Genomic DNA, 22,411 nt, shown 5'->3' with positions numbered 1-22,411 from the left:
TTAAATGTTCAACGAATAGCAAATTTTCTATCAGGTTGTATGCAGACTTTGGCAAAACCACGAAATTACATATGCACGAAAAGGCAAGTTTTCAGCAATCCACAAAAATTAGTACCCACGATGCATTTAGATGCATATGTTACAGTCAAGACAAAAATAAATCAAAATCTTATTTTATCAAGAGTACATTGTCATTCAATGTTATTACAATAACTGCACATATTTTGCATTTTTCCCCAAATATGTTTTTCTCACATTAAGTTTCAAAGCATCCCTTGTCATATCTGCAATGTCACTATTCTGTTGTAAATAGGTGAGACAGAAATTGTGTAATAATTTTAACGTAACGGTACCCAAATTGCACCTATTTTGACAGTTTTTTCACCTACGTTTTTTTATGATCAAGAATAAAATGTCCATACTGTGTTTATTTTGTAGCCCATCCTTCTTTATTGTATAGGTACACCAATTTGATTTTTAATCCACATGGAGTCATAAAAAGCTGGTTTGAATCAACCTCCAAACTACCCATGATTCTGTAATGAGGAGTACCCAAATTGCATCCATTCTAAAATTCACATCATCAAAAGTCTTATAACCAAGCTGTTGTTTAATTTCTTCAAATATTTTGAACAATTTGATATTAGTCCATGCTTACTCTTCCATATTTTACGAAATGGATTTTATATAATATATTGTATTTGCTAATTTTAAAAATATGACGCTTTGATGACCTCGCATGGTGACGTTTACGTACATTTTGCTTTTTCAGTAAACAGTCCATCTGTTGATAAATACTGTGAACATTTTGTGTATATCTAAATATGCTTACCTATGTTGAAGGACGTGTATAGTATCAAATCATAAAAATACAAATTGTTTAGTCTCTAGGAAATATTACAAGATTTCCATTGCTATCTTTTCTAAATAGGTGCAATTTGTGTACCCTTATGTTACACAAGAGTGCACATGCTGAAATATCTCGCCTGCTTAAAAAGCCATTGATTTATGTTGAAAAGTCTTTATAAAGATAAAGGTTTTACACATAAACTTAACGTTTTTAAAAATCCATGACAATGAGTTCCATGCCAGATAAATCCTATCCAACAAACATGTACACCTTACAATTATTTCATACACCAAAAGAAGTTAACTTGTTGCTTATATGGTAACAGAAAGACAGATCAAAACATAAAAACTTTAAACATTGATTAATGAACTATGAAAATTAGATCAAGGTCAGATGATACCTGCCAGACATGTACACCTTTCAATCATTCCATACACTAAATATAGTTGACCTGTTGCCAAGAGTACTCAGCCTTATTTGCATAATTACAGTCAAGTTCATGTTTTGTCATAGATACATGCAAATACTTTTGATTTCAGGGTAAAAGTTTGACAATAGCATTGTGTTAGAAGTTTGTAAGAGAGTCATCACCATTCAATTGTTGCTTTAAGCCGAGTTTCCCTTTTGCAAATTTTAAAATCAATGTCACATCAAATTTTGAATGAGTTTAGGATATAACAAAGTATAGAAAAGAACTATGTTAACTATACAACAACAATAATACAATTCATAAATCTTGATATTAAACATATATAAAATATGTTGGGGAAATCTTCATAAATACTTTACTAATTCAATATTTTGCTTAACTTCTTTTCAATAATGAAATAAAAAAGGATTTTAGAAATCCTACAGAAATATAATTTCACATATGACTGAACCATCAAAATATAATCTTACTAAAAAGACTTGCATTCATTAAAAGAAACATCAGGCTGACAGACACTCATCTTAAATTCATTTACCAAGAATATGAATTGAGAAAACACAGGCAACATCTATATTTTGCTAAATATGAACTATAAAAGACAAGTTTTAATGCATATATTATTTAAATTACAGGCAGATCATCTTTACTATAAACCAAAGTTTAATTATCCATCAAAATGAGGTCAAGGTATTTTTTTTATGAATCCCACTTGACTGATAAGTACACACTCAAATCTGTTCTATACTCAAATATTTGAGAGATATACATGTATCTTGTAATGAATATGAATCAGATCAAATCTCTAAAATCTATCATTAATAAATGAAGCATGAAAATGAGGTCAGGGTCAGATCAATGATGCCTTAGAGACGTACACCTTGTAATCATTCTTTATGCATATACATGTACTGCAAGTGTGCCAATTGTGCAGTTAAATTGCATTGATCATATATGACATATAAATTATAAGGATATCAACCTATCATTGCTTTATCCTTACAGGTTATTTTGGAAAAGAACCAATACAAAATTTTGACAAAAGTACATCAATCTTGAAATGTTGCTTATTTTGACAAAATGTATGGTAGTTCCTCTTTTATTTAAGGTTTACAAAAGTTAAAATAGCAGGTAGACTTTCAGATGATTCTAAGAATTGCATTAAAACTTAACCAATAGAATGAAGCAAGAGTAAATATAAACATCCTAGTCACTTTTCATTGATGAAGTAGAAAGGCATAATAAATAACTTTATCAAAATAGATTATATTTGAACCAGAGACATATAAATGTATTATATGTCTCTGTTTGAACTGATAAAATATGGTTTTGCTTCTTGAATTACAATGAAATATGCAAACAATTATTAAATTTCTACTGTAAGAGGAAACATTTGTCCCCTGCAAAGAAATTCCCACCTCCCACCAAAGATTTTAATAAAGGTTCAGTGTATTTATGGAATTTAAAAGACTCTTTTCAGTATATAATGTGTTTCAGGAAGATGAATATAGACAGACAGATATTGTAGACCTTCCTACAATAAGTTCCTGGTCATTGACTGTGTTGAAATATAATATCTAAATGATGTCAATTGTACCAAAGTTCAACTTCATAGATACTGATACTTATCTCTATAATAATAATTTAAGTGTATCTTAAATAATATGTATCTTAAATAATACTATCAATTTAACTATCAAGTCCATTAATAATATATACATTGTAATTATTTAAACTTTTGAATTAATAAATTCTCAAGAGATATTTCATGTATTTCTTTCACACCGATTCATTTCAAAAATTATAAATAAAAAGTACCTGCCTTATGTTATCAAATAAAAACAAAATTTCAATGCTGTGATTAAGATGTGGAATATGTTATAATTTTGATGATTTATTGTAATTTACTGTTATTTTAAAACTGTTTGAAGCCTACAATTTAAATAATTTAAACCAAATAGTTAAACATGTCATTTATCTTTTTTCTAAAATCTGATGTTCAATAAAGTCCAGCACTGGACAAGTAATTAATCGTATTTCAAAACAAGAATCCAAAGAAAACGGTGTAACTAAAATACACATGAGGCAACAATCCCAAGAAATCACCACTACATGTACTGGAGAACCACTATATGTAATTATAATTAAATGATAACAATCACACCAACATGCCATGGACACTCCTCCAGAAAAAAACACCAGACATACAAACATAAAGATACAAAAACTAACAACACATGGTTCAGTCTGACTTGGTACAGAAACATTGATAAATCATCACAGAATTATATCATTAACATCTAATACCTGTATATATAAGATAATTAAGACCAAAGAATGATAGTGTTAATCAACCTAAACCTCTTTGTCCTAATTCTTTGAAGGAGGGTAAAAGTTAATAACACTCTGCAAGTTGACCTGAATACACATCTAATTATGTCTAATATATATATACAAATGATAAACATTGTAATTTTCCAATCTAATTATAACTATCGATTAATGACAATCACACATATAACCCTAGGCTATTTATTACTAATGGGTTGATTGAATAAGTATATCATTGTCAATGTTGTTAGGTATTAGTCACTTTAATTTTTTGACAGTAAGATCTTTGAAATGATTGTGCATATCTAACAGAAAAAAACTTCCGGTGTTAATTTACTGGAGCAGATAAAAAATTCTTGTGTTTGTTTAGGTAAAGAATCACTATTACATGGGGGGATAAATAACTAGAGGCTCTAAAGAGCCTGTGTGGCTCACCTGACTGAGTCTCTACTTGGGTTTTTGAAATCATATAAATAACAAGAGGCTGTCACAACGACAGGACAAACCGGATTTATTAACATTTATTTGTGTCCTGGCAATATCACAAGAACCATTAATGATGAATGGTGAAAGTGAAAATCGTCATTATTGAACTTGACCTCCATTTTTTCATCAGTAACAACATATCAAAATTTGGGAAGCTTTGGTAGAACAGTTCATGTGTAAATACACGGACACGACTGGAAACTCCATTTTTCAATCTTTCAAGAACCATTACTCCTGAACGGTAAAAGTCAAAATCGTCATTATTGAACTTGACCTCCATTTAGTCACCAGTAACAACATATCAAAATTTCAAAAGCTTTGGTTGAATGGTTCATGAGAAAATGCACGGACACAACTGGAAACACCATTTTTCAATCTTTCAAGAACCATAACTCCTGAACGGTAAAAGTCAAAATCGTCATTATTGAACTTGACCTCCATTTTGTCATCAGTAACAACATATTAAAATTTGGGAAGCTTTGGTAGAACCGTTCATGTGTAAATGCACGGACAGGACTGGAAAAACTGGAAAAAACATTTTTCAATCTTTCAAGAACCATAACTCCTCAACGGTAATAGTCAAAATCGCCATTATTGAACTTGACCTTTATTTAGTTGTAAGTAACACCATATTAAAATTTTAAAAGCTTTGGTTGAACGGTTCATGAGTTAATGCACGGACAGCATTTGATTGACGCCCGCCCGACCGCCCGGCTAGCATCCCCAAATCAATAACCGACATTTTTGTCTAAGAACATCTAAGAACATTTTTAGATTCAGCATATCAAAGAAGCCCAAGAATTCAATTTTTGTTAAAAATTTACTTAGTTTAATTTTGAACCCTTTGGACCTTAATGAAGACCAATTTGAAAACGGCACCAAAAATTAAGAATCTACATACACAGTTAGATTTGGCATATCAAAGAACTCCAATTATTCAATTTTTGATGCAATTAAACAAAGTTTAATTGTAGACCCCTAATTGGACCAACTTGAAACTAGGCCAAGCAGGGCGCAGCTTTATATGACAGCAGAGGTGGAACCCTGAACGGTTGGGGCTAGTATGGACACAACATTCAAATTGGATACAGCTCTTAATATGGATTGTGATTGAATAGTTGACACAGCATAAATTTCTGACACAGAATGAATGTGGTCTAATGAACTTAAAATTTATTTTTTTTTGCTTTTGAGCAATTCAGTATGCTGTTGAATATTAATCCTTTGATATTTGAAGAAATTTCCTTTTTCAGTTCTGAAATCTGAAATAAGGAAAATTAAGCCCGACCAATTTTTTTCACCTCCCCCTTTCCCTTATTCTAAAAATGATCTCAATTCAAATTTCTTAAGAGTTTTCAACAATAACTACTCATTTAAATATATCATAAAACATAAGTTAATTTAACTACTATTCTGGACAAAGAAAGATAACTCCAATGCAACATTTGTATTGGCAAATTTCCAATCGAATTTATTAATAATAAAGTTTTTGGCAAATTTCCAATATACATAGTTTATTAAAGAGCAGTTAGGTGATATATTAAAATGAGTTTCAATTACCAACCTTACACTGCTTTTAAATTATGTTTTGTACTTAAGTAATTGTCCATTAACCTGGAAACCCTTTTCCCCCCTTTTTTGCACCTTATTTCTTAACAGTTAGAGCCATAACTCCCAGGGACAATTCTTACCATACCTTTGTGGTATTCCAATATCCAAAATCTAAATACATTGTTAGATTCATCATATCAAAGAACCACAAGAATTCAATTTTTGATGAAATCAAATAAAGTTCAATTTTTTACCCTTTAGACCTCAATGTGAACCAATTTGATAACCAGTCCTAAATATTAAAAATCTAAATGCATGGTTAGATTCAGCATGTTGAAGAAACCGATATATTGAATTTTGTTGAAATCAAACAAAGTTTAATTTTGGACCTTGATTTGAACCAACTTGAAAACTGGGCCCATAATCAAAAATCTAAGTACAAGTTTAGATTCAGCATATCAAAGAACCCCAAACTAGTTTAATTTTGGACCCTTTGGACCTTAATGTAGACCAATTTCAAAACAGGACATAAAATTCAGAATCTACATACACAGTTAGATTTGGCCTATCAAAGAACCACTTTCAATTTTTGATGCAATCAAACAAAGTTTAATTGTAGACCCCGATTAGGACCAACTTGAAAACTGGGCCAATAATCAAAAATCTAAGTACTTTTTTAGATTCAGCATATCAAAGAACCCCAAGGATTCAATTTTTGTCAAAATCAAACTTAGTTTAATTTGGACCCCTTGGACCTTAATGTAGACCAATTTGAAAACAGGACATAAAGTTAGAATCTACATACACAGTTAGATTCTGCATATAGAAAAAACTCAATTATTAAATTTATGATGAAATTAAACAAAGTTTAATTTTGGACCCTTTGGGCCCCTTGTTCCTAAACTTTTGGAAATCCCAAAATCAATCCTAATCTTCCTTTTGTGGTCATAAACCTTGTGTATACATTTCATTGATTTCTATTTACTTATACTAAAGTTATTGTGGGAAAACCAAGAATAATGCTTATTTGGGCCCTTTTTTGGCCCCTAATTCCTAAACTGTTGGAACCTCAACTCCCAAAATCAAACCCAACCTTCCTTTTGTGGTCATAAACCTTGTGTATACATTTCATTGATTTCTACTTACTTATACTAAAGTTATTGTGCGAAAACCAAGAAAATGCTTTTTTGGGCCCTTTTTGGCCCTTAATTCCTAAACTGTTGGGACCAAAACCAATCCAAGTTATAGTGCAAAAACCATATGTCTTCAGACGACGACATTGACGACAACGATGGGCAGAAGTTGACGCCAAAGTGATACCAATATACGACCAAAAAATTTTCAATTTTTGTGGTCGTATAAAAATCTTAACAGTACAGCTGCCAACAGTATGACCACTAACTTGAACAATTAATAAAACAAGCATTATGTGATTATTGCATAGCAATACAAAGTCGCCTACAGGTTAAAAATTCCTTGTATTGGAACAAAATTCTTACTTGATCTAGAACTTTCCATGGTGTAACTATATATAACAAATATCAAGTCAATATCTTCAAGAATGACAAAAAAAATGATTAAAAACTAATTATTTACGCCAAGGGCCATAACTGCACAAAATCATGAGGAGTTGAGATGACATGGCCTGTTCTTTCAAAATTTCTAAGTTCAAAGGGGCATAACTAAATAAATTAGGAATGTGTCCATGGGACACAGATAATGCCCCTGCTTGCATATAACAATATATAGAGACATAACTCAAGAACTGTTAAAGTGACACTACCTAAATTTGTACTCAATCTACATTTTGTGGTTATAAGCTATGGCTATCAGGTACATAGCATTTATTTGGGGCAAATAAAACTTAAGTTAGAGAAAGAAAATGAAAAATTCAGCAGTTTTTCCATTTGATAAGGGCTGAAACTCTAGAATAATGAAAGTGACCTCACCAAAATTCAAACTAGATCTATGTTTAGTAATTATTATGAGCAATGTGTTTGAGTTTAATAACATTTGGTAGAGGCAAACTTAAGGTGGTACCTAACACTACAGGGAGATAACTCTGTAAAGTCATCTAAACGTTTTAATTACGTTGTGTTGCAAAAGGAATATTAAGTGATTCAGTGATCAAAATTGGGGTTTGTCAAATTGCTATATAACCAGTGTAATTTTCCTGTCAAAACGGTTGGTTAAATTTTTTTTTTAATTTTTTTTTTTGGTTAAAATGTCAAAGAAATTACTTGGACAAAGTTTTATGAAAATTAAACGAGCCAAATTGATTTTAGTGAAAGTGTTGGGTACCACCTTAAGTTACAGAAGTGAAATATAAAATTAAGCAGCTTTCCCATTTGTAAAGGGGCATTACTCTAAAACCGTAAAAGTGACGCTCCCAAAATTCAAACTTGATCCAGAGATGACGCCTCTGCTTAAATATAACATTAAAGAGGCACATAACTTTAAAAGAACTGTAGAAGTGACACCACCTAAATTTGTACTCGATCTGAGTTTTGTGGTAATAAGCATTGTGTACAAGTTTCATAATATTTGGTTGAGGCAAACTAAGTTGAGAACGGAAACCATTTTTTGGACGTATGTATGTACATATGTACCGACAAGGGTAAAACTTAATGCCCCATCTGCTACGATAGGAGCTGAAATTTTTTTCTCTATGAACCTGAATATCTTACCCACTTGCACATCTGCATATTAGGATCTCACAATGTACAAAGTATGATGTAAATGAAATAAACCTTCTAGGAATTGCATTGACAACTTTAGCTTTGAAAAGGGACATATTTTTTAATGTTAAAGGGACATAATTCTGATCAAAATAATCAAAATACATATCATGATCATTTATTCTACAAGGTTTGAGATGAATCAAACAATGAATAAAGGAGTACTAGTTGGTCCAGACAGACAGACTGATTCCTACGTACATACCCCTAAAAACTTTTTTGCAGTTTTTTTTTTTATTAAACTTACAATTGGTTGATTAGTCACCCGTACTAAATCTTTAACATTGTAATACTGATGTTTCTCAAAGGCTGCAAACAACTTCTCCATAACAACATCTTTGGAATCTCTCAGTCTTTTTCCTTCATTCTTCAACTTTTGGTTGTGTTCAATCTGTAAGATATTAATTTCAATCACAATATTGTAAGTGAAAACTTAAGTTAGTTGATAAGAAACAACAGCTCCCTTATTTAAACTTTGAAAGCCTATTTAAACCAAAAGGAGAAAATCCTTTTTAACATCTTCTCACTGAGATTTAATTAAACTCACAGCTTCAAGTTATTCACTCAACAATGACCAATAAATACTGAATAAATCACTATTTCTAAAATCTGCATGAAATAAACTTACATTGAACTTATGATCGCTGATTGGCTTGTATGCATTAACTACTTCTGAAATCTGAATTACTTCCCTTTTTGGCTTATTCTGTGCCTCCACTTGCAATCTAAAATAAAAGAAAGAACAGTTTGGTAAGTTCTAAAAGTCTTTAATATAACAACAGATAATAACTTCTTGACATTAGCAAATTGACAGCCTTGTAATGTCCATTGTTGTATAGATATTGCCCCCTTGTTTCATTCAATACCTAATTTGATTCTGTCTGTTACATGACACTAGCTTTACAACATGAATCAAATACTGGGCTAGAGCAAGGTTGTTTATTCTATACTTTCACTAAATGGTATCATAATGATGTTTATTTAGTACTCTTCTGATATAACCAAAAATTTCAATTCCTACATATAATAAAGACAATCGTTCTATGCACAAAAAATCTTGCTTAACATTAAGTCTGCAAAACTCTTCATTTTAAAGTTTATATTGTTAAAGATTATAATTACATATCCTTTCATCAAGGATTTTCTATCCTTAAGTCGATGACCCTTATAACATATTCATTATATTCCATATTGGTTTTAAAAATACCTGCATTTGAAAAAAAAAATTTATTCTACACAAAAGTTCTGCTCATTTTAAAGTGATGATTTTTTTGTTAAATTTAGTGTGCTTGAAGATTCGATTTGTGTTGCTTTATGTTTGGATTTGTTTTGCTTTCTGTACAGATTTAATTATTTTTTTAAAGATGATTGCTGAGTAAAAACCAATTTATAGGAATTTTTCAAACTTTGCTGCAATGTATTTTTTATCATGTACTTTAAAAACTAAATAAACAAGAATGTGTCCCAAGTACACGGATGCCCCACTCGCACTATCATTTTCTATGTTCAGTGGACCGTGAAATTGGGGTCAAAACTTTAATTTGGAATTAAAATTAGAAAGATCATATCATAGGGAACAATTGTACTAAGTTTCAAGTTGATTAGACTTCTTCAAAAACTATCTTGACCAAAAACTTTAACCTGAAGCGAACGGACGCACAGACGGATGGACGAACTGAGGATCAGACCAGAAAACATAATGCCCCTCTACTATCTTAGGTGGGGCATAAAAATCATAACATTCTACGGTGGTTTGACAAAGTCTCTGATGTCATAACAACCATTTATCCCAACACTTTAATAACTGTATGAAATAATATCAAATAATGGGGTCATTGTTCTTGTTTCCTTTTATACATATTTTAAATTTCTTGAGTACAATGCATTTAAGTTTTCCTGTACTTACAAAACACTTGGTTATAAATTGACTTTCTTTAAACCAAAATTTATGAAAATAGTTTGCTTTCTACATTTGAGTTTGCTACTTTGAAGAAGAAGTCTAAGAGTTATTTGATATCCCAGGTGTCCTGCTCTGAATTTCGTCCTCAATACTGCCTTTTAATTTTCATGATTATATCAATCTGTTCTTGTAATGATTGTTTGTATAAATATCAATAACCACTTCACAGCCATTTGGTTTCTTATAAGTTACATTTTGTATATACAGTGGAATCACAAACGTACATGTCTTAATAAAATTTAAAAAAATACTGCTGAATAGCAGACAAACTAAATTATCATGAAAACTAAAAGTAAAGGGAGGTGTAGTACAGAATTAAAGTACATGTATAAGTTTAACTTCTAAAAAGTTAAAGGCATATAAATATTGAAAAAATACCACAATTATGTTTTGACTTTTGCAAAAAAAAATATGCATATAAACTTTCCGTTCAATAATATAATTTTTTATGAAACTTCATTGTGGCATAGTTTTAGCAGTAAAGGAGTTCCTATGGGAAATTGCTTGTCTTTATTTACAGAAGTGCAACTTCTAAACATCCTATCTAGGGGAGACAACTACAATTGGCTCACTTGAGAATTTTCAATACATATTTCATATAGAACGAGACATTTTAATCAACCTAGTACCAATAGATACAGAATAGGCACCAGCTTAATATTTGTGTACTTGGTTGTATTTTTATGGTGAAGTGTTTTCAATTTCTGATTATATAAACCAAAGTGTTATTTTATGTTCATAAACATTTGTTATATTTTTCAACCAAATTAAATTGTAAAATATTATTGTACAGGTTCATATTCAGAGAAATCAAAAATTATTGATGACAAAACTTTGAAAAAACATGTATAGTTCTATGGAACAAATAAACAATAGAAAAGGGAACGAAAATAGAAACTAGAGGCTCCAAAGAGCCTGTGTCGCTCACCTTGGTCTATGTGAATATTAAACAAAGGACAAAGATGAATTTATGACAAAATTGTGTTTTGGTGATGGGGATGTGTTTGTAGATCTTACTTTTCTAAACATTCTTGCTGCTTACAATTATCTCTATCTATAATGAACTTGGCCCAAAAGATTCAGTGGAAAATGATAGTAAAAATTAACAAAGGAGTAGGTAAGGACTCATTTTGGCCTTAAATTTCATTTTCATCTGACGAAAGATTTTGACCACTTTTTAAACACTTGAGTGTCTATTTCACTTGATTCAATTAGTTTTTGTGAAAGATTTTAACTAATTTACTCATTAAAAACGATCCGATTCAAGCTCAAATATAAAAAATCTCTCAAATATACCAAAAAACGTCACTTTTCAGATGGTTTTTGTCAAAAATGAAAGTGGCCGCATCCGTGTTCATCCACAACCTTTATATATGTTATGAATTATCATAAAATACAACTTACATTTCAATATTAAGGATGAACACGAATGCGGCCACTGTCGTTTTACACGGAAACCGTCTAAAATTTAACTAAAATGATAGAATTTTGAAGATTTCAGTAATTTAGCATGACTTAATGGTGCTACAACCAGATATATGTGCATTGTATTGTCAAAAAAAGTCCATATTTATGTAGCAGAAGCATTCAACTGTCCAATAAATAACTAAAAGTTTACATTTTAACAATTTTGTAAAACTGTTATTTTTTGGGGCCAAAAGGTGGTCTTACCAATTAATGAAAATTGTTAAAAATTGACTTAAGAGGGCAATAACTCCCTAGGAAGTCAATTGACCATTTTGGTCATGTTGACTTATTTTTAGGTCTTACTTTGCTGTACATTATTGCTGTTTACAGTTTATCTCTATCTATAGTTTTATTTAAGATAATAACCAAAAACAGCAAAGTTTCCTTAAAATTACCAATTAAAAGGGGCAGTAACCTAACAACGGATTGTCTGATTCATCTGAAAATTTCAGGGCAGATAGACCTTGACCTGATAAACAATTTTTCCTTGTCAGATTTGCTCTAAATGCTTTGGTTTTTGAGTTATAAGCCAAAAACTGCATTTTATCCCTATGTTCTATTTTTAGCCATGGTGGCCATCTTTGTTGGTATGCCAGGTCACAAGACACAATTTTTAAACTAAATACCCCAATGATGATTGTGACCAAGTTTAGTTTAATTTGTCCCAGTAGTTTCAGATAAAAAAAAAAATCAAAAAGATTATTTAGATTAACGAAAAATGGTTAAAAATTGACTATAAAGTGCAATAACTCCTTAGGGGTTCAATTGACCATTTTGGTCATGTTGACTTATTTGTAGATCTTACTTTGCTGAACATTTTTTATGTTTACAGTTTATCTCTATCTATAATAATATTCAAGATAATAACCCAAAACATCAAAATTTCCTTAAAATTACCAATTCAGGGGCAGCAACCTAACAACAGGTTGGCGGATTCATCTGAAAATTTCAGGGCAGATAGATCTTGACCTGATAAACAATTTAACATCTGTCAGATTTGCTCCAAATGCTTTGGTTTTTGAGTTATAAGCCAAAAACTGCATTTTACCCCAATGTTCTATTTTTAGCTGTGGTGGCCATCTTGGTTGGTATGCCGGGTCACTGGACACAATTTTTAAACTAGATACCCCAATGATGATTGTGGCCAAGTTTGGTTAAATTTGGCCCAGTAGTTTCAGAGGAGAACATTTTTGTAAAAGTTTACGATGGACATCGATGGACGACGATGGACGACAGACCCCAAGTGATGAGAAAAGCTCACTTGGCCCTTTGGGCCAGGAGAGGTAAAATAGAGAATGTGTCCTGACCAAGGAGCAAATAATGAATGAATATACTATAGAATTCTGTCTTTAAACACCTGGTTTGTAAAAATCCGTCAAGAAATGTCTTCAAATATTTTTGGAAAAAACTTTGTTTTTATATCAAATATATAGCAAAATACGTTTGGCCAAGTACTGTACAAAAATGCTGTACAGGTAAGTACTTCTTACATATTACAATAAAGAATACTAGTCTACACTTATTTCTTGCCAAAAATAAGTGAAAGATTACACCCCTACACCAGCTGGCAGATTTTCACTTTTTTTTTTCACATCACCACTTTTACTTTAGGAGTGAACAACACCAATATTTTTCTACACCTGATTCATCCCTCAGTTTGGGAAAGTATGTTCAGTTGATACTGTATTTTGAGTCCAATCACATCATTCAGATACATTAACGTAGGTAGGGTACACAAAAGAGTATTGAATTGTTTACATCTGTTTTGTAATGGTTCGATTTAGAAATAGTTTCTGCATTTTGTGTGTACTATGATATAAGTACTCAAAATAACTGAGGAGAAATATACCTTTTTAATTTGAGGTAGTTGTTATCTGCTATAGGTCGACACTCTGCCCTCTGAATAACTTTTCCCTCAATTCCTAATTTATCTGTAATAAAATGAGAAGATAGTTCAATTTCTTTATACATTCTGAAAGAAATTGTTTCAACTTTTGTCTTGTATCTTACATGCAAGTCATATTGTAAGACAAGGTAAGATCTTTAAAAATAGCAAACATCTTTCCGCAAAAAACAAGATTAAAATTAAAACATTTTTTAAAATTATCATAGAATTTTACCGTATAAATGATCAGGTTTATGTGTGTTGTCTTAATTATTGAAACTTACCAACTAAATGATCAGGTTTAGCACCAGAATCTACAAAAAACAAATAAACAATGTTCATTCATTTAAATCAAGGCAACAGCAATTGCACATAATGCATTTAATGTATTAAATATATTTTGGGTGGGAAAAGTTGTGTTTTAACACATTTTTATAAACAGTGCTGATTGAACAGTAACAAATCGTATAATATCAATTTATTATTTAAATTCACCTACTTTTGACATCTGTAATTTTACAATGTTTTGGCTCTGTAACAATTATACTAAATATCAATCTACATTCAGTCTGAAGAACTGAGTTTTATTAATGTAAAAATTCTAAATTGTCTGAAAGATTTTTAAATGAAATCATTAATAACTTATCAGCTAAATTTAGTTTTGAAATAAAAGAATGTTAGATGGGTCAAAGTTGTTTGGGAGGACAAAATGGACAAAGAAAGCAAATTAATGGCAGAAGAAAGCTGTGGCCCTCTACTTCAAGCTTGCTAGGACACTAGAGTTGATAGTTTTGGAAACCTATTCTATCCAAATATTCAAAAAGTTCTATAGAATGATAATGCACATGTTGTACTAAGCATTCCACCACTTGTAATCAAAAAAATTAATTAAGGGTAGCAGGAATGAGCTTGAGGCATCTAAAAAGATCTGAAAACTTCCCACAATAAACATCTTATCACTATTAATTAATTTTAACGGAAATGAGAAATGCCAATGCTAATATAAATGCACACCAAATATCATTGACCTACTACTAGTGGTTCACCTTATAAAACTGATCTAGACACAAACTAATACATGTCAAGTTATTAAAGTCAAAAGACCATTACAGACGTACAGAGCCAAGTTATACAGAAATCTCTTTGGAGAAGACATACAAATGCTAATACAACTGCATATCAACTATCATTGACCTACCACTAGTGGTTTATCCATTTTCCATTGAAACTATAGTGTTCCTATATTTAATTGCTTTTGGGTTTTCATTCTATAATACAGAATGTTAACACTTTTATTTTGGCCATTATCAATTTTATTGGCTTCTTGGTCTCTATAAAAGCTATCAATTTGGCCCAAATAAAAGCCTTGTTTATGGAGTTCCTACCTGCTGTAATCATTGGTGGGGTCTCAGAGAATACAACCAAGTTCTGATTCCCAAGACCTGTTAAAACCATTTTATGGTCCTTTGGACTTTGTGTAGTATCACCACTCTTTACCAGTTTGTCATTTAATGAGAAAACTACATCTGGCTTCTGGCCTGGAAATCTAATAATAAAAAGTTCTTACAGTCAAACATACATCAATTTTCATTAATGTGTCCTGGAAAAATATGAATTTGTATATATGTCCCAACCAATGAATGAAAATTTATAAAAGGTGAACATGAATTTAAATCAAGAAAACATGAAGCAGATATATAAAAATTATATAATATCTTAATATATAGATATAAACAAGAATGTGTCCGAGGTACACAGATGCCCAATCCTCACTATAATTTTCTATGTTCAGTGGACCATGAAAATATGATAAAATCTCTAATTTGGCATTATAATTAGAAAGATCATATCAAAGGAAACATGTTTACTAAGTTTCAAGTTGATTGGACTTGAACTTCATCAAAAACTACCCTGACCAAAAACTTTAACCTGACGCTGGACAGACGGACGAAGGAAAGGACAGACGCATGCACAGACTAGAAAACATAATTCCCATAAATGCGGCCAGTGATATTGTTTGCCTTAAATTAATGGAGAATAAAGGCTTTTTCCCCTCGAGAAGAATCCAAATTTGAAAAAAATGGCTTAAAATTATTCCCAAAATTGAAAAGGACATTTTTTTCCCAAACACTTTAACAGTACTGTCTCAGTAGAAATAGTGCATGAATTCAAACTGAAAAACACTCATTTAAACATTTTTCATGCCTAAAATGACAATATATGCAGGTTTGAGCGTCTATTTTGTATCATCACTGACAAAATAAGGTCTTATTTTAAAGCAGGGTTTGACTCTTGAAAATGGCTCTGTAAAATGAAGTTTCAGTCAAATTCATGGTTAATTTTAAATTTCCCAATTTGATGAAAATGACGCATATCTTCCCAATAAAAAAGGGTAGAGGTAGTTTTGAAAAAAGCCAAAAATATCACTGGCGGCATAAAAATTACACAATGAAAATCAAGATTGGAAATACTGAAATTTTAAAGTCTTTACATAAAAGTCTTACTTCAGGTATCCCATGACCTCAATTTTATCAATGAACCATGAAACAGATATTTACATCTTATAATCATTCCATACAACAAATAAAGTTATACTATCATGTCTAATGCTCAAGTCATTTGAGAAAAAGACATAACACAAAAATGTATCCATGAAAATGAGGTTAAGTTCAGATGAACACTGAAAGACAAACATGTACTTAAATCATACCATAAAGTACAACAAGAGGCTGTCACAACGACAGCAAACCGGATTTATTAGCATTTATTTGTGTCCTGGCAATATCACAAGAACCATTACTGATGATTGGTGAAAGTGAAAATCGTCAATATCAAATTTGACCTCTATTTTGTCATCAGTATCAACATATTTAAATTTGAAAAGCTTAGATTGAATGGTTCGTGAGTAAATGCAACAACGTGAATGGAAACACTATTTTACGATCTTTCAAGAACCATAACTCCTGAACGGTAAAAGTCAAAATTGTCATTATTGAACTTGACCTCTATTTTGTCATCAGTAACAACATATTAGAATTTAAAAAGCTTTGGTTGAATGGTTCATGAGAAAATGCACGGACACGACTGGAAACAACATTTTTCAATCTTTCAAGAACCATAACTCCTGAACGGTAAAAGTCAAAATCGTCATTATTGAACTTGACCTCCATTTTGTCACCAGTAACAATTTATTAAAATTTGGGAAGCTTTGGTAGAACAGTTCATGTGTAAATGCACGGACAAGACTGGAAACACCATTTTTCAATCTTTCAAGAACCATAACTCCTGAACGGTAAAAGTCAAAATCGCCATTATTGAACTTGACCTTCATTTAGTTGTCACTAACAACATACACATGTATTAAAAGCATTGGTTGAACGATTCATGAGTTAATGCATGGACAACATTTGATTGCCGCCCGCCCGACCGACTGCCCGCCCGCCCGACGAGCATCCCCAAATCAATAACCGACATTTTTGTCACAAAAATCCGGTTAAAAATGTACTTATGATATATATATCAGTTTCTTGGCGCCTGAAAATAAGGCCATTGAAGGACAATTAAAAAACAAGAAACATTGTAACCGTAGAACAAAAGACATGTCTTCTATACAAAATACATGTATGAAGTTTCCAGGTCTTCTTCTGTTTGAAATCAAATCTTGTTACATATATATATGTTATACATGTAGTTGGTTGCAGAAGATTTCTTTAGCTAACATTTATTGTTGATTGAAAATATGTGAAAATTCTAAATAGAATTAACTTACCTAATTACAGAAGGAAAATGGACAAAGGTGAAACCAAAATGCCTCATGACTCTTTGTTCAGAAAGAACTTACAAAAACATTTTGTAAAGGTATGAGAAAAAGAATGAGAAAAAATTAAAGAAGAATAATGCTTATCTCCCCTTCAAATTAAGGTCTTACTTTGATCTTGTGATTTTGAGCTTTCCAACTTCACCACCATCTGCATGACTCCATTTTTCTGACAAATACTTTGGTACCTAAAATGGTCAAAAGTTTTACCATTTAGATCATATCCTATTTATATTTCATATCTTATGCTTTCATGTATGCATTTTAACATCTTTCTTATCATGCTTAGTTTACCTTTTTAATATGCTTTAAACTTGAATGCCTAGCTTGTCATGCTTAAAACCAGCTTATTATTTAATACTACCATGCTAAAAGTGCATTATTTTGTGTTATGTAACTTATTGCATGTATTGTATGGTAAAATTGTTGTCTTGCATTTCAGTTTAAAGATCAATGGAGCTCATGTTATGTTTTCTGTAAGTCTTCTGTGCTGACTTTACTTTCAAAAAAGCTTATTCGTTTATTTATTTGTCATTCTGTACTATTTTGACTGACTTCACTACAAATGTGTAACAGAAGTACTACTTGGGTGATGCTGAGAAGTGTTTGGGCTCAGCTGGTGTTTGACATTTTATAGGGCTGACAAGTCATAAAAAAATTATGATGATTTCTGATTGCTTAACTGCTCATTCTAAAAAAAAATTGCAACCAACAAACAATAAATCATTTGACATTTAAACAACAAGCTGTTGAGAGAAATTGAGCAAGTATTGACACAACATTTAAGCTTAAAACAGCTCTGATTTTGGATTGTAAATTTGTGATTGAATATTTGATACAGCATGGGTATGTGACACATAATGAATGTGGTATAAAAATTTGAATAAACTGTTATCACAGGGATATGTCTCGCCTTTTTGTCATTTTGATTAGCAATACTCTAACATCTTACATAAGTTATGCAAATATTCAAAGTCAATGAACCATGACTGAGTTATATGGCATAACAATCTCCATTTAAATGAAATGTGCCAATGCTTATACAACTGCATACCAAATACCATTGACCTATTAAAAGTCGTTCCAAAATCTAAATACAAACATTAACTTGTAAACTATGTAAAAGTTTCAAAGTCAATGAACCATGGAAACAATACTTCAAGGCCAATAAATTTGCATACCAAATATCATTGACTTAACATAAGCAGTTCATCTTAAACTGATCTAATCACAAACTAATACATGTAAACTAAGATAAGTTTCCAAGTCATTAAACTGTGACTGACGGGCAAGGCCAAATTTTCTCCATGGAAATACATGATAACTTACAAAAATTTTAAGTCAATACACCATGACTAAGGGGATGGAGCCAAATTATCTCCATGGAAAAGAGATATGCCTATGCTTATAAAACTGCATACCAAATATCATTGATCTAAAACTTGTGTTTCCCCATTTTTATAAACTGACCTAATCACAAAGTAATACATGTAAAATAAGCAAAAGTTTTGAAGTCAATATACCATGACTGAGGGGGCAGGGCCAAATAATCTCCATGGAAACAAGATGTGCCAATGCTTATACAACTTCATACCAAATATGACTGACCTACCACCTGCCGTTCATTATATACTAGATCTAATCACAAACTAATCCATTGTTAACGCCATCGCCGTTGTTTGAAACAGCATACCTTCATGTACATCTCACTTTTTGACTCCATCAAGGCAGTACAAAAATTGAAAATGAACATTTACCTATTAATAGTTATCAAAAGTACCAGGATTATAATTTTATACGCCAGACGCGCGTTTTGTCTACATAAGACTCATCAGTGACGCTCAGATCAAAATAGTTAAAAAGCCAAACAAATACAAAGTTGAAGAGCATTGAGGACCCAAAATTCCAAAAAGTTTATATTATGTTCCAAAATCTAAGTACATTGTTATAATCAGCATATCAAAGAACCCCAAAATTATTTTTTTTATGAAATACTTGAATGAATTTAACTATTTCTGAAATTTTCTGTTCAAAGGGAAATAACTCAAACACAATAATATTTACATAATCTAAAATAAGATATGATTTAATCACTTACAAAATAGTTTTCTAAAATTCAAAAAAATATTATTTTTTGTTCAATGGGCAATAACTCAATCACATAATAAGTAACATATCTGAATTTGAAAAAAAATCATCTAAGCATTTTCATGTGAATGAATGGACACTGTTTGGCCCCACATGCCCAAAATACATCCCTCATTCGAAAATTGAAAACATCATTAAAATTAATATTAATCTAAAAATTGTGTCACCTGTATTTAGTTTAAACATATTTATTTAAAGTGTGGTTGTACATGTACATGTATGTCCACCTTTTTTGTACCAAACATCAAGTAGATTGAACCTTTATTGTTATTTGTTTGAGAGCAGCCAAAATGTAATTGTAAAACATTTGGATGCAGATTCCTTACAGAATTAATACACCTAATTGCTATTTGGAAGTCTGTCCCACATGACCTGAGAATTTGTTTGAAGGAACTTTTGACATCTTCCAACAATTACTTTCCATTACAGCTTCAGATACTTTGTAAAATTTTCCATTATGATGTCAAAATTTTAGAACTTTGAGATATCTAGTAATGGTAGACAAATAGTGATAAGGTGATTGCTGGCAAACATTAAAACAGTAAATTACATTTCAGTAGATAAATTATGTCCTGACTACATTTATTATTATACACCTTATTGCTAGCCTATCTGTCTGCTATTCCTGGACATCACATGTACATGTATAAGTTCCTGAAAATTTTAACGTCATAATAAATAAAATTTGACGCCACAATGGAAAAGTGATTGTTGTAAGAAGTCAAAAGTTCAAGTGGGACAGACTCTTCTTCTTCCAAGTAAGGAACCAAATTCATATTGAATGTGTATGGTCCCACTAAAATTTAGCGCAGTGCCGGGGAAGGCAGCAAGTCTTCTCAAAGTTATTACATTTAAAATTAAAATTATATACATTCTATGCTGTTCACTTCCTTCCAGAGCCTGCTTTCAGAGCAGCTCTGAATCCCTCTATCAAGTCAGCCGATGTTGTTTTAGCTGGAAGTTGATTCCAATCCCTGATGGTCTTTAATTTGAGAAGAATGACTGTCCATAGGTGTCAGTTTTTGTTCTTTCCTGGTAAAAGAGGCCTATACCTCTGGTCTGGCTGTCATTGGGTAGTATATATTATTCTCTATCTTTATAGAAAAGCCTGTGTTGAATTTTAAAAAGCATATTTTTCAGGTGATGCTGGACAGATTTCCAAATACAAACACATATGTAGCTGTATACACCTTATTGCTATTTGTCCGCCATCATTACTTGATATCGCACAGGTTCCCGTAAAATTTTGATGTCATAAAACAAAATATCTCACGCCACAATACACCTTATCGCTATTTAGTCCATTCCCGGACAAACATTCTTTTATACAACTTCCTGTTTGGGTCAACGGCCGAAAAATGGAGGTCACCAGTAGTGAGCTGAGGGAGAAAAAACTTTAGAAAGTGATCATCAAGTAACTTTGATATAGTATGATCCACTTTTTTCGAAATTAAAATTGAAGTAAAAAAATATTTTGTTTGAAGTATTTACAGTAGTTTAAACAGGTCTCATTAAAAAGTATCATGCATGGTGACTTGTTTAAACAGGGTCCCAGTTAGCTTCAACTGGATGAAAAAGTTGTGTAATTTTAGAACTTATCAAGAATGGAATAAATAGCGATTAAGTGTATAGAAAGTGATTGTTGTTTGCGTCAAAAGTTCAAGCGGCTGGGTCAGTAAACTGGTCCGCCGTTCTATCTATAGCTTCGCACCGAAGGAACGGGTTGGAGCTATTGTCACATTGGCATTAATTGGACGAATCTTACAAATTCAACGATTCGCTAATAAAATTGGCCAATTAATGTGATAGGAAATTGACCTCAAATGTTAATACTGCGATGGCGCAAAAAGAAACAAGTATATGTTAATTAACCCCACAGTAGTAGCACAGATAAATGACCAACGAGCGTGTTAACATGTTCTTGACAAACTGAGCGGTATCTTTTATTCCCTTAAGAACTCAGTAGGGTTATAAATGTGCTAATTTTTCTTTGATTTGCTATCAGTATAATACATAATTAAATATAGTCCATGATTTACTAGTCTCGTCGAATTATTAAATCCCTTGGTCAGAATTCTGACCACGGGATTTAGGCCATACCTGTTGTCAGTGTAGAGATAAGTGAACTCAACAGGGGTCCAGTTTACCGGGTCAGCTGGGATTAGCGATAAGGTGTATACATGTGCCTGCCATGATCCATTGCAATTATTTTTTTTGTCTTGTTGTATGATCATTTGATTTGTACTGTAGTCTACAGGAAATTTTACAACAGTAGCAGGTTGTACAACCACAGGAATCGGAAGTTCTATCAATAAAATTCTGTAAATAATAAGGTCGACTATCAAGAAGCTCTATTGATAGTCGACCTTATTATTTACAGAATTTTATTGATAGAACTTCCGATTCCTGTGGTACAACAAAGTAAACAATAAAAAAAAATCTCAGAAGTGACTATCATGACTATGCTTTCACTGCTGTGTGTCACAAATAAATGATGTAACAAGTGAATTTACCTTAACCAACCATACACCCCTTCCTGCAGCATTAAGATCTACATCTCTCGGAGTATGAGCCTTCTCAAACTCTGGGGGCATAGACATTACAGCTAAATGTTTAGTTCTTTAACGTGAAGGTACAAAAATTAAATGTTGTGAATAAAAGCTAAATTGTACGGAAATTTTGACATCAAATCTGTCTTTCATTGCAGTTTTTTTTAGTGGGCAATCATAGATATCTGATATGATGAAAAAT

General features: G+C 31.6%; 1 protein-coding gene across 1 annotated transcript in view; it reads right to left on the bottom strand.

Annotated features, from left to right (window-relative positions):
- LOC134712437 (general transcription factor IIF subunit 2-like) overlaps nucleotides 1–22,358 on the bottom strand; it is a 31,965-nt gene extending 9,607 nt beyond the window's left edge. The window contains exons 1-7 of the mRNA XM_063573973.1: nucleotides 22,174–22,358; nucleotides 17,624–17,700; nucleotides 15,081–15,241; nucleotides 13,980–14,009; nucleotides 13,660–13,741; nucleotides 9,012–9,108; nucleotides 8,631–8,774 (exon numbers count right to left, since the gene is read on the bottom strand). Coding sequence (XP_063430043.1) covers nucleotides 8,631–8,774; nucleotides 9,012–9,108; nucleotides 13,660–13,741; nucleotides 13,980–14,009; nucleotides 15,081–15,241; nucleotides 17,624–17,700; nucleotides 22,174–22,260 — 678 coding nt within the window. The 5' untranslated portion in view covers nucleotides 22,261–22,358. The remainder of the gene's footprint in view (nucleotides 1–8,630; nucleotides 8,775–9,011; nucleotides 9,109–13,659; nucleotides 13,742–13,979; nucleotides 14,010–15,080; nucleotides 15,242–17,623; nucleotides 17,701–22,173) is intronic.
- Between the last annotated feature and the right edge of the window lie 53 nt (nucleotides 22,359–22,411).

Source organism: Mytilus trossulus, chromosome 3, assembly GCF_036588685.1.
Source record: "Mytilus trossulus isolate FHL-02 chromosome 3, PNRI_Mtr1.1.1.hap1, whole genome shotgun sequence".
NCBI lineage: Eukaryota > Metazoa > Mollusca > Bivalvia > Mytilida > Mytilidae > Mytilus > Mytilus trossulus.
The sequence above is the reverse complement of the archived record's forward strand: the minus strand, read 5'-3'. Positions and strand labels throughout refer to the sequence as shown.